This window comes from Hibiscus syriacus, unplaced genomic scaffold (assembly GCF_006381635.1).
Source record: "Hibiscus syriacus cultivar Baekdansim isolate YM2019G1 unplaced genomic scaffold, ASM638163v2 tig00111467_pilon, whole genome shotgun sequence".
NCBI classification, from domain to species: domain Eukaryota; kingdom Viridiplantae; phylum Streptophyta; class Magnoliopsida; order Malvales; family Malvaceae; genus Hibiscus; species Hibiscus syriacus.
In genome coordinates this window covers 89505-105813 of record NW_024063100.1, presented here as the reverse complement: position 1 = coordinate 105813, position 16309 = coordinate 89505, and the positions used below count along the sequence as shown (strand labels likewise).

Sequence of the window (16309 nt, the reverse complement as noted above, 5' to 3'; positions counted from 1 at the left end):
TATCGAGTACGTGTTTGAATATGTGTACGTGTTCGTGTTTATGTTCAACTATCAAGTAGTGTTGTTTTGTTTTCACCTTGATGTTGAATCCTGCTTTAGCACTGGTTTCAATGAACATGATTCCAAATTCACGAGCCTTGTTATCTCCTTCCTCTATAGAAACCTGCCTATTTAATCGTCAAAATGGAAACAACATTAAGAACTACTCAAAGCAAAGAGAGCAAATAAGATCAACTTCCAGTGATGTGGAAAACAAATCAGTTTTCCAACCCCAACACTGACCTTTTATCAACAAGATCAGTTTTGTTCCCAACAAGGACAATAATAACATCACTACCCCGTTCTGTGCGTACCTCCTCAACCCACTTAGAAGTGTTCACAAATGATTATCCATCTGCAATGATATATCCAAGTGATGGATGTAAATTAAGGTTAACATACGCCAATTTAATGTTAGTGGTTTTCATGGGAGAGTTGTTTACCAGCGGTATTGAATTGTATATTAAATTACAAAAGCTTTCCATTATAATCAGCAAAATTGATTGAATATTGTGGTGTGAAAAAATTGCTTGAATAAGGTGTACCAAAAATTATTTCATTATTTAGGGTGATTGTTACAGTAACCTTAGGAATTCGTCGGGATTCCACGGCATTTTTAAAAAAGCGTGTTGACTGCATGGCGATTTTATGATCTCGCCATGCTTGTAAGGTGAGTTTCCATGCTGTTTGCATGCATGTAACCTCGCAGCAATGCAGTCTGGACGCGAGGGAGGTAGGGACACCAGGCAGCAACACCTGACGAGATCATGAAATCATGGAATAGGTATGGAATTCTGACGAGAACCTCAAGTTACTATAGCAATCACCTTAGATCACAAAATAATTCTTGGTCCATCTTATTCGGCAATTTTTTTCCACCACAATATTCAAGCAATTGTGCCATTATAATCTCTCGTCTACTCTATTCGAAAAGAAAAAGTACTTGGGTTAGCTTATGCTCACTTGCTAAATCATAGACAAATTACTGCAACAGAAGAATCTCTAAGATAACTTGGAATAAGACTCCTAAATCTCTCCTGGCCAGCAGTATCCCGGTGAAATTATAAGATGAAACTCAATAGAAGACGACAAGACAATTGAAAATTTGAAGAGGATATGAACTTTATAAGCCAATAAATTAGATTAATTGGGATACTATATACTATACTATTAAGTCTATAACCAAGCAGACAGCTGAACATGGCAGACTAGAAGCATAATGGCATTGGCATTGATGACTTTGGATTAGTTTCAATTTCCAAAAAGTATCACATTTCCCAACTGCATATAACAGGAAATGCTGGGAGATTCAACAAGAAGTGGTGTTTCTTTTTTTAACCAGCAGACAACAAATTATATTTCCCTTACAACAGCAAGCTCTTTTTAGAACTAATTTGTAGTCTAAAATCTAAATTATAAGCAATCAAAACAAAGTCCTTCAGTTCACAAGAAATGTGCTTATGTTCATTCAACAATTATGGAGCCGTGGAGAGTTGTATAATGCATGGAACAAATTATCCAAGATTACATTGTTAAAGAGAGAGAGAGAAGGAAATCATGGTACCAAAGCTGCAATCGAACAGTTCTATCTTCAAGATACATTGTTTTTGACAAAAAGACAATTCCTATAGTAGCCTGCAATTTACTTTTATCAAGAAACCATGAGCAAATTCTTCTTAAAAAGCTTAAGAATTATCAAGAAAAATAAACATATAAACAGTCAAGTCACATGTTCAATGATCTAGAGTAACAAAAAAATTCAAATTCATTGAATTCGAAACAATTACGATGGGCTAAAGAAAAGGAGAGAGATCATAATAGGCAAAATGGATAATAATTCCACATACGATAGAAACAAGCATTTCTAAACTAGAATAATTTCGTTCGGGATCAATAACGTCCTCGAATACGCCACCTAAATAAATTTTAAATAACGTAGGAAACAGAGGAACTTAAGAAACTGTCAAATCTGGTTTGAATCCGCTAGCATCAATGAATTGTTCAAAAATAAAGAAAAAGTGTTTACCTGGTAAGTGGTGTCGAATTTATCGTACATGAAGCGGGTGATGATGCCGGTTTTTCCAGCTGATTGATCGCCTAAGAACACCAGCTTGTATTTGGCCAGAGGGGACACTGTCGCCATTTCTGCAATTTGTTCGCTCGATTTTTGATTCTCAACGAGAGAGACTCAGATCGGAATATGGAAGGAAGATTGTGTTGAAATTATTGTTATTATGTTTATAATTATGATGATGGAAATGGAAATTAAAAGAAAATTAATAGAGAAGAAAAGGAAGGAAAGGCTTTGAGAATTGAGTTTAATTCCTCTGTTCCTTAAAATGTACCAAGAGCAGGAGAAACCGCCAACCATGACGACTCAAAATCTTTGAATCGGTTATCTTTCCAATTTTTTCTTCTTTTTAATAGTTCGACATGATTATAAGATAGTATTTATTCGAAACTTTTAAATCTATTGACAAAACACATATTATGTCGACGTAACTGCTTGAACTCAAGACCTCTAGACAAAATAACCTTCCCTTTTGAGTTCACTTGATGAGTTCCAATTTTATTATTTTTTAGATTATAATTAATACAATTCAAATCACATTATCATAGATATATGTTAAATTAATGTGGATGATAATATTTGAATTGCGACAATGGCAGACAATTCACTCTTGATTTGGATGGAAAATCACAATCGATATTTTATAGTGGATTTACGGGTAATTCATGTATTATAGTTTCCCTCAAATTGCTGAAGAAAAAAGATAAAGGAGATCTTCCTTTAATTCCAACGTGAGAGTTTTTTTTAATGACTATTAGTATTGTCAGGCATAAAATCGTGATGGCTACTTTTAGGTTGACAAATTAAGGGTCAATTTAATATTGTTTTTGAAAAATAATTTTTAAAAGTGTTGTAAAAAATAACTTTTAATAGAACATTTTAAAAGTACAGTTTAAAATTTAACTATTTGATATTGGCATCAAAAATTACTTTTAATAAGATAAAATATCCCTTTTTCACATTATCTTGTAAATTAAAAATATATTAATTTAAATTATTTTAAATTTATTAATATTTTAATATATAAAAATATCAAATTAAATTATTAAAAAAATATTTATAATAAAACTATAAAATGTTTAAAAGTATTTTTCCTGGACAAAACGTAATTAGTATATAATTAATACATAATTTATAAAAACAATTGGAGTGGAGCTCATTAAGCTTTACTTCTAAATGGAAATTTTAACTAGAAAAGTTAAAAAAATTCAATTTTTGTTGTTGGTTTAAAATCACTGTTCTAAACACTTTAAATTTTAGTTATTTAATGATGATTTTGATTTCAAACCTAGACTAAAAGTGCTCAAACAAATTTTAAATAAATATGATCATCTGATAATAGATTTGATCCTCGCATATCATGTGAATTTATCAGTAATTATGTCAAGAGTCTTATCAAGGGAAGATGATGTGTAGTAGAACATAGGATTTCAGAGTCTCTGATCGATAGAGGATATCTTTCGGAGGATATTTTTATTCCAGAGTCTTGTAGTAAAACATGGGACTCCATAGTCTCTGATCGATAGAAGATATCTTTCGGAGGACCTTTTTATTCCGAAGTTACTTGTGGAGGAAATTCGATAGCAACTCAAATTAAACTTGAATGAAAGTAGAAATCAAACTTAACATCTAAAAATTCCTTCGGCCTCAACAAAGCATGCTAAGTGTCAGCCTTTCTTATTAAGAAAATGTTCAATGAACACAAAAATTCTCATTACAGGCTTAGTTAATTTTAAAACTCCATTGTCAATAAACCGGATATTATTCCATCGATACAATCTACTTCTTCTCAAGCATGAATCTATTTCATACGTAAGTTTCAGTTGCAGATGTCGGAACCAGCTCTGATATCAGATCTGGAACAGGGCAACGTAAACGATCTACTGAACCCTAATTATATAAATGATGATCAAGGAACAATGGTAGTGTATTCTACCTCATTTGTACATTGCCTGGAGAAACTTGTGCAATATAATGAACCATGAAATGCTATATCATTCAATGCATGCATGTTGATAGGAGTGTAAATGAACCGAACTTGAATAATGTTATGTTCTCGTTCGTTTGTTTATTTTTTAAGGTGTTTGTTTTCATTTCGTGTTCATTTAAATTTTTAATATCATGTTTGTGTTCATTTATTTATTTTTGAAGGTATTCATGTTCGTTTATTTATTGTTCACGAACATGTTCGTTTAATGTTCGCAAACGTGTTCATTTATTTATTTTTGAAGGTGTTCATGTTCATTATTTATTATTCGTGAACATGTTCATTTAATGTTCATTAAGCGTTCTTTTAATGTTCATTTAGCGTTAGTTTAATTTCGTTTATATATTCAATTTTTAGTTTTACCCTTTCATTTGCAAAGCTAAAGAAAAATGATAAAATTACATCACTGGTGATTAAACTTCTTAAAATCTACAATTTAAATTTTAACTTTTATCATGTGTTCAATTTCGTCTCTATCTTCACCAATATTTAAAATGTACAAAAAAAAAGGAAAAGAAGAATCGGATAAACGAGCTTGTTCGTGAATATAAATGAATGAGTCGATAAACGAGCTTGTTCGTGAACATAAACGAACCGAACACACCTCTGTTCGTGTTCATTCATTTATTAAATGAAAATATAAAATTTGTCCATACTCGTTTATTTAGCTTAACGAACGTACATGAACGAACGTTATATGAACGGTTTATGAATAGTTCACAAACGCTCTGTTTATTTATACTCCTAATGATGTTGCCTAAAATAATCAGTTTTCTCCGTGAACCGTCTTCGGGTAACATGTGCCAGAACCTTATAAATAGACCTAAGAGACCAGTGCTAGGATTCCTTAAAGCTTTATATAAGTACCAAAACCACAATACCACATCTAAGACCGGTGCAATGCAAGCATTCAATGACTCTAATAATGCTATTTAGTAGATCATGTTACCGACCTACAACGACTGCAGTCATAGCTCATCATTCAGGAATTCAGAAGAAAATTACTTATGGAGGGAGCTTGTCCATATTCGAAATGCATCCGTACCAATGATTTTTAATAGATAAACTTAACACTTAAAGAAAACAGCAAAAAGAATATTATATAAAATACACATACATATCAGGAAAAGCGTTAGCAAACAGTAGAAACAGTACAAAACTAGGAGAAAAATCAAGCACGGGAAACCCAACAGTCAAATATATATGCATGAGTGTATGTCTGTGTGTTATTCACTAGAGAAGAAGGTAACCACTGGATCAAGAGAACAGGCATGGGCATCAAAAGGTAAAGTTTAGATGTTTCGAAATAAGTAAAACTACAGTGCTCTCATAATACGGTTTATGGATTTCATTGTAGAGAATTGCGGCAGAAATCGGAATCTATCAGGATTTCAAATAAGATCTTGCGAACATAAATGCAAAGATGCCAGAATCACAAAATGACTATCCTGGTCTGCAAGAAGAGTATGGAAAAGATACGCAACAAGCAAAAGAATGCATCGGGTTGAAGTTTGAATTGGAGGAAGAATAAGAACTCTTTACACATGAAGGCAGAAAAAGGTAACATGAGAGATGGGCAGCATACATTAAAGCCAGAGGAATTTAGACACCGGCACTCAGTATCATAAAGTTTATTAGTAGTACTCATCTTGTAAATATTTGTTTTAGAGTGAAAGTTTAACAAGTAAAACATCCTTGTATCTCTCTCTTAATGAATGAAATGAAACAAAGATGATCAGAATGGAAAGGGAAGTGTGTTCCCAGTAATGTAAGTCCCAATGGTCCCTATGTCATCAGACGATATAGCACATTATCCGAAAGGAACGGGATTCTGATTTTTGTCATGCAACTATCAAAGGTTATGCAGTTACTAGACCATCGCAGAAGCCAGAACGTCGACCGGAAAACGAACTTAGATTTCAGAGTCCTAGATCTCAGTGTTAAAATACAATATTTCTTACTATGAATACATGAGGTAGAATATAACTTACGATTTCTAAAGAAACAGCCATGAATTCACTTTTTCAACCACGCAATTCAGGGTTCATAGAAACTGCCTGACCAACAGTTAAGCTAATTCCATTACCACAACTAATTATCCTCAAACAGTTAAACAAAAACTAGATCAAAAAGCATATTAAAATAAGCAAATAAACCCAATTTCACATCAATTACACATCGATTATGTGAATAGCTTTCTTCATGTATGGTCCAACTTTTCCATTCAAAACGTTATTAGAAAAGACAAGAGTAAAAAAAAATATCAGAAACCCACGAATCCTACCTTCCTAACTAGCCTTCCTCATGCTGCTCCAAGGAAATTTGGTCTCTCCACCGCCACGGGCCGAGGCGTAAGAGCCCTTTCCTTTCCGCTTCTCCGCTCCATCATCCTTCACCTTCCCGTCGAGCCAATGCTTCTTCTTCTCACCTTCTTCAACAACGCTCTTACCCTTACTGGTCTTATTAATACCATCTTTTTCCTCTTTAATCACCTGGATAGGGAAAAGGTTGTGGGATATGGAGAGAGGGGTTCTCAAGGTGACGTAAGCTTTCTTGTAATCGGGTCGGGCGAATAAGAAACCGCCGCGTTTCTTCTTCTTGCCTTCCATGTTGAGAGTACGGACATTTTCGACATCGAAACCGTAGAGGGATTCGAGGACGCGTTTGATCTCGATCTTGGAAGCGGAGGGAATGGTCTTGAGAGCTATTTCCTTGATGTTGGTGAAAGTGTTTGGCATTAGTATCTTGATTGGAAGGTTTGCAAAGTGGACAACTCGTCTTCCTAATCTACCCGCCATTTCCTCTTTGTCTTTTGGCTAACTCTTCTGGTTTTGTAATGGCCGAGGGAAAAAGGGTTTTAATTCTGAGCTTCCTTTCCTTTGTGATTGCCAATGGAAAAGGGTTTTTATCACGGGCTTTGGGTTATAATAATTTGGGTAAACTACACAAACTATCAATAACTTTGAGAATCTTTTTACACTATTAAAGTTAAGGGTTAATTATACGGATGGTCCTTTATATTTTTGGTTTATTTAATTTTATTCATCAGTTAAGAAAAAAAAGTGATTTTGATTTCTCATACTTTCGGTCCGTTTAATTTTAATCATTCCATCGTTAGTTTTCTTTCACTCTTTAACTGAACAATTACGAAATACAGAAAAATACATATCTTCTTTTTCTCTTTATTTTTCTTCTTCCTCCATTTCCTCCTCCCGTTAACTAGAGCCGATTATCAAGGGAAGCAACTATACGACTGTTTAGGGCCTCATTTTTTACAAGGCCTCAAACTTTTTATTCTTACTTTTTATTTTTATAATTAAAGTTCTTATTTTTTTATTTTTTTATTTATATTTGACGGCCCTAAATTTTTTTAATCATGCCTTTTACATTTATAATTGAGGCTCCTAATATTTTTTTCAATCTCAACTTTTACATTTATAATTTGATACTCCTAATTTTTTCAATCATACTTTTTATATTTATAATCGATTCCCCCAATTTTTTCAATCTCATTTTGTACATTTATAATCGAGGCCCCTAGTTTTTTTTTCAATCTCAACTTTTACATTTATAATTTGAGGCTCCTAATTTTTTCAATCCTACTTTTTATATTTATAATCGATTCCCCCAATTTTTTCAATCTCATTTTGTACATTTATAATTGAGTTCTCTAATTCTTCAATATCACTTTTTACTTTTATAGTTTAGACCCCTAATTTCATTTTTTTAAGATTTGTTAACATAATATTAAATTAATTGTTTAAAGTAATAAAATATGTTTTATTCTATAAATACCTAATATTTTAATTTTATTCAGATTCTCGAAAATACCCGAGGCACTACCGTTAACCCATTCTCATTTATGATTTAATCGAAGTGCATTATATTTCCCTGTTCGAAGAAGACTTAGGTGATGTTTGTTTTTACTGTGTAAGGTCTGCAAAGCTCTTATGTCTGCGCCGCGCAGACATTAAGCTTCGCAGACCGTTTGTTTTTTAGAAGACAGAAGCTCTTCTAACGTCTGCGCGTGGTCTGCGGGCGCAGATGTGGTCTTATGTCTGCAGACGTCTTCTAACATCTTCAAAAAGATTTTATATTTAATTTTATATTATATTATATTTGATTTTAATTTTAATATTATTTTTAAAAAAAAATTAAATATTAATTTTTTAATATTATATTATAGATATTTAATTTTATATCATATAAATTATTTTATATATTATTAAAATTTTATATTTATTTTAATTATTTTGATTTAAGTTTAAATATAATAATTTTTTGGATTTGTTATTTTTAAATTATATTTAAACTTTTTATACAAAATGTAATTATTTAAACCACATTGCTTAATAAAAAATGATTTCATTGTTTGATAATTAAGATTTTAAAATATAAAAAATTATAAATTATTTTTTTAAAATTTTAAAATATAATCACAATTAAACAAAAAATAATCATTAAATAATTTAATAAATTAAAAAATTAAAAAATATTTTCTAAAAATATCATATAATTATAAAAATAAATTATGAATATATATATTTAAAAAAATTAAAAATATTATATAATTACATATTTAAAAAAATCATATAATTTAATGATCATTTATAAATTTTATTCTATAAAACTAATAATGCATGTGATTATGTGAGACTTATAATAAAATTAATAAGGTGATGTTTGTTTTTCTAAAAAAATTATTATTGTAGTTGTATGAATTATTTAAATTTCAGCATTGTAAAACTAAAAGTATTTAAATCTCAGTATTGCAAAACTCTTTTAAGTTTAAAAAATCAGTTTATTTATATTTCAGTTTATTTTAGTAGTCTGCAGACGTTAAAAAGCAAACAGTCTTCTTATTACAGACTGCAGACTTTTGGTCCACCTCTTCTGCTGCAAATGCCTGCAGATATGGTCCGCAAACTGTAGTCCTTTTACCTCTGCAAAAACAAACACCACCTTAGGCTTCATCCTCCCAACAAGTAAGGCTGTAAAATCATGTAATCGGACATGTTTCAGTCGGATCCTGGTCACGCAATTATTCCCTTCACAGATCAACATTCTGTTTTAAGCATAATGAAGAATCCAAGATCAAGAATCAGAAATTCAAGATTCTAGCATCAAGAGTCATCAAGGCTGATAACCAGGGATTGAGATTTCTATCCAAACCCTAAAATAACATATTTTGTATATACATTTTAGGCATACATAAGAGCATCACATATGTGCATAATTTTGCAGATTCTAGCTAGAGTCAATTTTCAACTTCTCAGCGAAGGATATTGGACTCGAAACGACACAATTTGCTCGAGAGTAGATTTCAACTTCACAAAGAAGGATATCTAGCTCGAAGCCAAACTTCAAAATAAAGGGGTCATACACGGTTTCAACTTCAAGGAGAAGGGAATCGTGTCCACCTGTAACATACAATACTTGGATTTCAACTTCACGGCGAAGGATATTCAAGTCAAGACTCAAATTCACGACGAAGGGGCCATCCGCAATTTCAACTATACGACAGAGGATATCGTACCCACACATCCACGATTTTAACTCCACGACGGAGGATATCGTGCCATTCGGGGCTCAACTTCACGGCGAAGGGCTTCCCAATTTCATAACCAATTTCAACTTCACATCGAAGGATATTGGACCCAATACAACACAAGCTCAACTTCACGACGAAGGGGCGGCTGATTGTCAACAAACAACTTTCAGAGTCAATTTCAACTTCACAGCAAAGAATATTGGACCCAAGACAACACAAGCTCAACTTCACGGCGAAGGGGCGGCTGACTGTCAACAAACAATTTTCCAGTTCCAGAACCAATTTCAACTTCACGACGAAGGATATTGGACTCAGAGCAATACAACTTAATTGGATTTCAACTTCACGACGAAGGATATCCAATTCTCAGGCTCAACTTCACAACGAAGGGGCCACCCACGGTTTCAACTTCACAACAAAGGGAATCGTGCACACAAGCAGCATCCATCTCTAGATTGGATTTCAACTTCACGACGAATGATATCCAACTCAAAGGAGTGTATGTCAATAAACTTTCCAGTTTCAGAGTCACGGCAGATGATATTGGCCTCGAAACAACGCAACTTGCATTGTATTTCAATTTCACGACGAAGGATATCCAATTTCCAGGCTCAACTTCTCGACGGAGGAGCCATATACGATTCTAAATTCACAAACAGATTGACCCAACTTGAAACAAAGTTTTGTCTCTCTTGAGACAGTTTATCTTAAAACAAATTTTGTCTCTCTTGATTCATTTTCTCTTAAAACAAGTTCTGTCTCTCTTGAGTTAGTTTCCCTTGAAACAAAATCTTTGAATCTGTTTCTCTTGAAACACAAAAAAACCTTTGAAATTATTTCCCTTGAAACACAAAAAAAAACCTTCGAGATTGTTTCTCTTGAAACACCTCCGAGTTCGACCACATTCAGCTCAGAGGCACATCATTTTGCAGCATAGCTTAAGTCGAGAAGGGCTATCTGCCAACCGAAGACCTTTCGAGTTCGATTCCATTTAGCTCTAGGGCTTATCAACCATATGGTGGAGTCAAAGAGCTACTATTCAGTCGAATTTTAACCAAGGTCTTTAAATCGAGAAGAAGACCGAGGTTGATTATAATTTGGCGACGAGAAGCCACGTTTTGATTCAAATTCTAAATTGCGACTTCAATTCCATATCATTTCAAGATGGGCTTGACTTCGCGACGGAGGAGCCATCTGCAACTCAATACGACAGGGAGTTATTCTTAATTGAAACATCATAATCAATTTTCAACTCCACCGAACGAAATTTGTGTCTTTTTTTATCTTTGTCCTATTTTTCGTTCCACGAAAAAGGATAAAGAGGGGCAGATGTAGACACAAAATTTTGATCAATTAACGTTTTTATATTGTATAATTTCAAATTATATTATATAATAATGTTTTACTACAAATTATGTTATATAGTTTTATTAATATAATTTACATTTATTTTACAGGCTTAAACAAGTGGCCCAGAACTAATACTACACGAGCCCAACAGACCCAAAAGACATAACCCATATCCGATGAAGCCCAAACACTTAGGCAACCCTAATCTCATCTCCCATCTCAGCGTCGCATGAAGCCAACAAAGCCGAAACGTTCGCCGGTTCCCTCACTCCACGCAACCGATTTTCTCGACAATGAACAACAAACCAATCAAGAGTCATTCAAGCACTAAAAGACCGAAGTAGTTGAGTCCAAATTAGACTCTAAAAATAGATGTTCCTAGACTATAAATAATGTGTAATCCCCATTGTGTTGGTCACGATTAAGATACAAAAATCACACGATTCTACAGGAGAAATTTCATTCAAAGTACACGCAATACAAGCAATTCTCATACCCGAGATACGCCAAGAACGATCATTTGAAGCATTTCTGCATAATTTCGAAGCAAAAGTAAGATAAAAAGATTACCTTTTCGATTTATTTGGCTTGCATGTGGCTCATTTTCTTTCTATTCTCTTCGTTTTGATTCGAACGAAGCCAAACATCGATGAACAGTAGGTATGAGCCGAGATATTAAAACCCAGATGTAGTCCTCGAGGCACATTTTTTTTTAAAAAAAAAAAATCGTTTTGATTTTTGGAACCAAAATCAAAAAAGCTTTCGGGTTTTTAAAAATAAAAAAACAAATTTTTTTTGCCACCGATGAACGGCGACCGGCGAGGCTTCGCGCCACAAGGTTCTGGGAACCACGGTGGCTGTTCTTCATGGGTGAAGAACAAGCAAGAACAGACAAAGAATTAGTGGGGGAGGGGTTTCAATCGATTTTGGGTTTGAATTAAAATAAAAGAGGTGTTATGGGGTTGGGTCTTATACCTAACCCATAGAGCCCGTTCACCGACCCGAGTCAACAGACCCGCGCGTTTTCAAGATTAAATGAGTAAACTACGCATTCAGTCCCCCTGGCTCCTCAAACCTATATTTTGACCCCACAGTTGATTTTAAACCCCGAATCATCTTTAAATTGGTCCCTAAATTTAGTTCTTTTTCATTTTTGTCCCTTATTATATGTTTAATTATACCTTTTTATTATTTGTTATTATTATTTTATTATCTTTTATTATTATTTTCCATTTCTTGTTATTCTTACTATTTTATTATTTGTTACTATTTTTTTAGTTTTTTTTCTTTTCATATTTATGTTATATATATATATATGTATTTAGTTATATTTTACTATTTATATATTTTTTTATTTCTTTATTTATTTATTTTTCCCTTTCCCTTATTTGTTTTATTTAATATAATATATATATATATTTTTTATTATTTCTTTCTTTTTTATTATCGTTATTATTTACATATATATATATTTACTATTTTCATTTTATTCTTTTGTTCTTATTCTTATTTTTTTTATTCACTTATTTATTATATTATTCTTATGTTCTTCATTTGATATGTTTTCTTTGTCATTGCATCTTTGTTTTTATTTCCCTTTCCTTCATTTTTATCTTATTTGTTTATCCTTTTTACTCTATCTTTTTATTTACCTTTTACTTACTTCATTGTCTCCTTTATTTCATTTTCTATATCGTAGTTATTTCCATCACCTTTTTATGTAATACGTTTCTTGACACTTTTTTTAAAGGATGATTTCAAATCAATCTAAGGTGAGCAATCGGGATCGTTATTTTACCTTTGAATTTTAAATTACAATTTTCTTAACTTAAGACAACTGAAAATTACGTAGTACCGAAAGGGCAGTTCAAGGGTGCTAACCCTTCCTTGACTGTAACCGACTCCCGAATCTGACACATCTTTGGTAAGACGCAGATCAGGTAAGAAATAAGGTATCCGATCTACCTATTTGTTTTAAAATGAAAAATCGGTGGCGACTCCAATTTGTTTAATCCAAGTCGAAGCCCAATTCTCGGGCCCACCAGAAAGACGGTTTCAACACTTAACATTTTCTTATCCATAAGCATATAATAATTAGGCTTTAACTAGTCACTTAATCTAGTCTTAGTTTTTAAATTTTTTTCAAAAAGGATTCTCACTATGTTTTAAAAATGGCTAGAAAGCATTATTTAAGAATAAACAATTTCACGCGGTAACAAACACAAATAAGAATGCAATAAGTCTAAATAATCCGACATCATATGTTGAAATATAACAACTAAGTAGACTTATTTGTCCCTTTAGCTCATGTCCTCTCCTCATCAACTTTAATAAGAGTGACTTTATAATTTATCGTATCATTTACTTCTTTGGGTTACCACCACTTTTAGATCTGTTGATTCTAAATTAAAAAAAAATCAACAAATTTAGTATCAATAAATGAAATAAATATCATAAAAGGAAAATAATCAAAAGATAAGTTCCTTTATTCCCATCAAATTTTGAGACCGATCTTGAATTGGGCATGTAACGCATTGAAAATTTGGTCTTTATATTCCACATGCAATTTCATTCGATCTCGCCTAAATGAATCTCGAAATTTTAGTTGAATTTGCTATTTAAGCTTCCAAGACCCTTGTTCAACCTTTTCCACCCAATTTGGTCCCTCGGAAATCACAAAAATAAATGTACACATCATTAATGAATGAAATTGGAACTTAATCATAAAAGAAAATGAAAGCTAACAGAATTAATTTACATAAAAAAAAGTAATAGATCAAATTGAATATATAAAGGAAATGATATGAAATGAAGTACCCATTTTTTCAATAGAAAATATGCGAATCTCTTTATTGGTCGCATGTAGAGTAATGGGCTAACCCCAAAAACCACGTAACTGTGGACTAATAGAAATAGAGTTTAGATGAAAAACTAGCATAATTCTGGGCCGACCATAATTCTCAGCTAATTAATTTTGCCCTGAAAAATATCTTTGGTTAAAAACCCACATGGATATGAAACTATCCCTCATTCTAATAAATAGGGGAATTTCAAAAACTAAAAAATCTCGTGAAATCACCAATTCCAGGCTATTCACGTTACCCTCCTTCTCATTATCCGTTTAGTTTCACAATGTGCATGTTGGACGTGTTCCTCCCAAAACAATCTTCTTCTAAAGCCTTTTCTGCATCAAAGCAACACCAACGTGCTACGGGGAGGTGAGCTATTTTTCTCAAATACCTTTTCGGCAATAGTGAATATGAACATGTCTGCCGTAACTGGATTCTTAGAGTGGATAACGAATAAAGAAAAAGCAATTAAAATAATAATAATTGTTATTATTATATCTGTTACGATATTAACGTCTCATATGAGAAAAAATTGAGATTGACTGACCGCAAATCTTCATAATGGAGATTCGAAAAATATGTTGATGTCGAACAAAGGCAGCCCACTAACGATCGAAGGTAGCAACACATTTGCCATTCTCCTCACAATTGTCATTGGTAGTAGCGTCTGCTATGGTATATTTCACACTTAGCTTGCATATTATGTCACCAGTTGAAATTGCTTTTAAATTGTCAGTAAAAAGATACCGTTGCAAAAAGAGATGTTAGCATTCCCTAACATAATAAATAAATAAAATAAAATAAAGACGATATAATCATAGTGCTGTATAATCACCGTCTTAGAAACAATTTCGCCCGAATTGATGTAATCCTGAAAATTGACATTGCCCTCTCAAGGTTAACACAATTTTTTAGATTTCGTACATCCGAAATAAAAAAAAGGAACTCACTTGGCATTGTTCTTTTCAAAGATAAAGGAGAGAATTGTAGAGAAAACAATAAATTGAAGTATAAAATAGTGAAATATAATTTGATATTTATAAGGAAAAGATCATGATAAATCAATAATAAATAGAGGCGGTTATCATAAAATCTCAACTATTCTTCAATATTTTCCATATATAGAAACAATTTTCTGAAAAAAATATTTATTTATTTAATTTTATTATTTGCATTATCCAACCATGGCTAGAGCCAAAGTGTTCGACTTTGATCCGAAAAAACAGCTGAGGCCCTACATGGAACCCATGGTCCCACTCCCTGGTGTCTACGACCCAGATTTAATTGCTGCCAACCAAGCCGAACGTGCCAATAACATCATCAAGGGGACCAAGAAAGAACAAGTTGAGCAAGTCATCAAAGATATCAGGGAGTTCAAGGAGAAAAACAAGGTGGACAAGGTGATTCCGTGGTTGTACTCTGCACTGCAAACACCGAGAGGTACAGTAATGTGGCTCTGGGGCTTAAAGGACACAATGGAGAACCTATTGTGTTCTTTGGACAAGAATGAATCCGAGATTTCTCCTTCCACTTTGTATGCTATATCTTGTGTTCTTGAAAATGTCCCCTTCATCAATGGAAGTCCCAAAACACCTTTGTTCCTGGTTTAGTTGATCTTGCCATTTACTAATTAAACATACGTAAAAATATTTCATCAACAATATATATTGACCTTTAATCAATTAATAATTTTCATGTAAAAAGAATCAAAATGATCATATGACATAAACGTTTGGAGTTAATTTATATATATATATATATAAAAGGAAATAACATTTATTTTCCAAAACAAAACAAAACCTTATTATCTTAAACAGAACCAATTCTTCATATTCCTGGAATTACCTATACATAAAAACGTCACGAGCAGGAGCTAAGCGGCGGTTACAAAAGCAACAGTTGCACAAAAAGGGAGAAGTTTGGAAAACCGCCGGACTTAGTGGCGACAAGGTTGAGAAACGTTGATGTTGAACAAAGTCGTTGTTTGGGGATTCAGGCAAAGGAGAATCTGACACGTCGGAAACAACCCCGGATAGACCTTTCATGCTTGTCGTCCTTTTCATGGGGTTGCTTGAAGGTTTTCCGGGCTTCATCGTGTTTGTTAATATTCACTTGACATGGATTTTCCTTATCGGTTTATTTTTATCAGCCTCTCTCTCTCGCTCATCATCGTGTTTGTTAATATTCACTAACTATAGAGTGTTCCTTTGTTAAGTTATTCGACTATTAAAAGTTACAAAATGATTCATTGACTATATGACAATGCTTTCTTGGGTTTTCGGCTATTAAAAATTACAAAATGATCACTCAATTATTCATATGTTCCAAACTCATCATTCTCTATTAAAAAATTAACTACAGTTGGAGCTAGACGTTAATATTTAACTGTGATATAATAAAATTTGATCTTAAAATCTCAAACAACTATTTTATCCCAATCAATATGTTAATGTCCAACTCAA

At 32.7% G+C, this 16309-nt stretch overlaps 3 protein-coding genes across 3 annotated transcripts; 1 reads left to right on the top strand and 2 right to left on the bottom strand.

Annotated features, from left to right (window-relative positions):
• Positions 1-1563: 1563 nt before the first annotated feature.
• On the bottom strand, positions 1564-2235 carry LOC120163611 (ras-related protein RABH1e-like). Its single transcript, XM_039173503.1, has 2 exons — positions 2066-2235; positions 1564-1674 (listed from the first exon to the last, which is right to left on the bottom strand). The coding sequence occupies exons 1-2, from the start codon at positions 2180-2182 to the stop codon at positions 1564-1566; spliced, it is 228 nt and encodes a 75-aa protein (XP_039029434.1). The 5' UTR covers positions 2183-2235.
• Positions 2236-6273: 4038 nt separating this feature from the next.
• LOC120163605 lies at positions 6274-6962 on the bottom strand. Its single transcript, XM_039173497.1, has one exon. It carries the CDS (start codon positions 6893-6895, stop codon positions 6386-6388), a length of 510 nt encoding a protein of 169 aa, XP_039029428.1. The 5' UTR covers positions 6896-6962; the 3' UTR covers positions 6274-6385.
• An 8069-nt stretch (positions 6963-15031) lies between these two features.
• On the top strand, positions 15032-15963 carry LOC120163620 (inositol-3-phosphate synthase-like). The gene is made up of 2 exons (XM_039173511.1): positions 15032-15451; positions 15718-15963. The coding sequence occupies exons 1-2, from the start codon at positions 15032-15034 to the stop codon at positions 15961-15963; spliced, it is 666 nt and encodes a 221-aa protein (XP_039029442.1).
• The last annotated feature ends 346 nt before the right edge of the window (positions 15964-16309 follow it).

Excerpts from the sequence above, each read along its gene's own strand:
- LOC120163611 (XM_039173503.1), bottom strand. The coding sequence starts at position 2,182 with ATGGCGACAGTGTCCCCTCTGGCCAAATACAAGCTGGTGTTCTTAGGC. Across the intron at positions 1,675-2,065 it reads AATTCGACACCACTTACCAG|GCTACTATAGGAATTGTCTT; the intron begins GTAAACACTTTT and ends AGTAAATTGCAG.
- LOC120163605 (XM_039173497.1), bottom strand. The coding sequence starts at position 6,895 with ATGGCGGGTAGATTAGGAAGACGAGTTGTCCACTTTGCAAACCTTCCA.
- LOC120163620 (XM_039173511.1), top strand. The coding sequence starts at position 15,032 with ATGGCTAGAGCCAAAGTGTTCGACTTTGATCCGAAAAAACAGCTGAGG. Across the intron at positions 15,452-15,717 it reads CCAAAACACCTTTGTTCCTG|GAGCTAAGCGGCGGTTACAA; the intron begins GTTTAGTTGATC and ends CGTCACGAGCAG.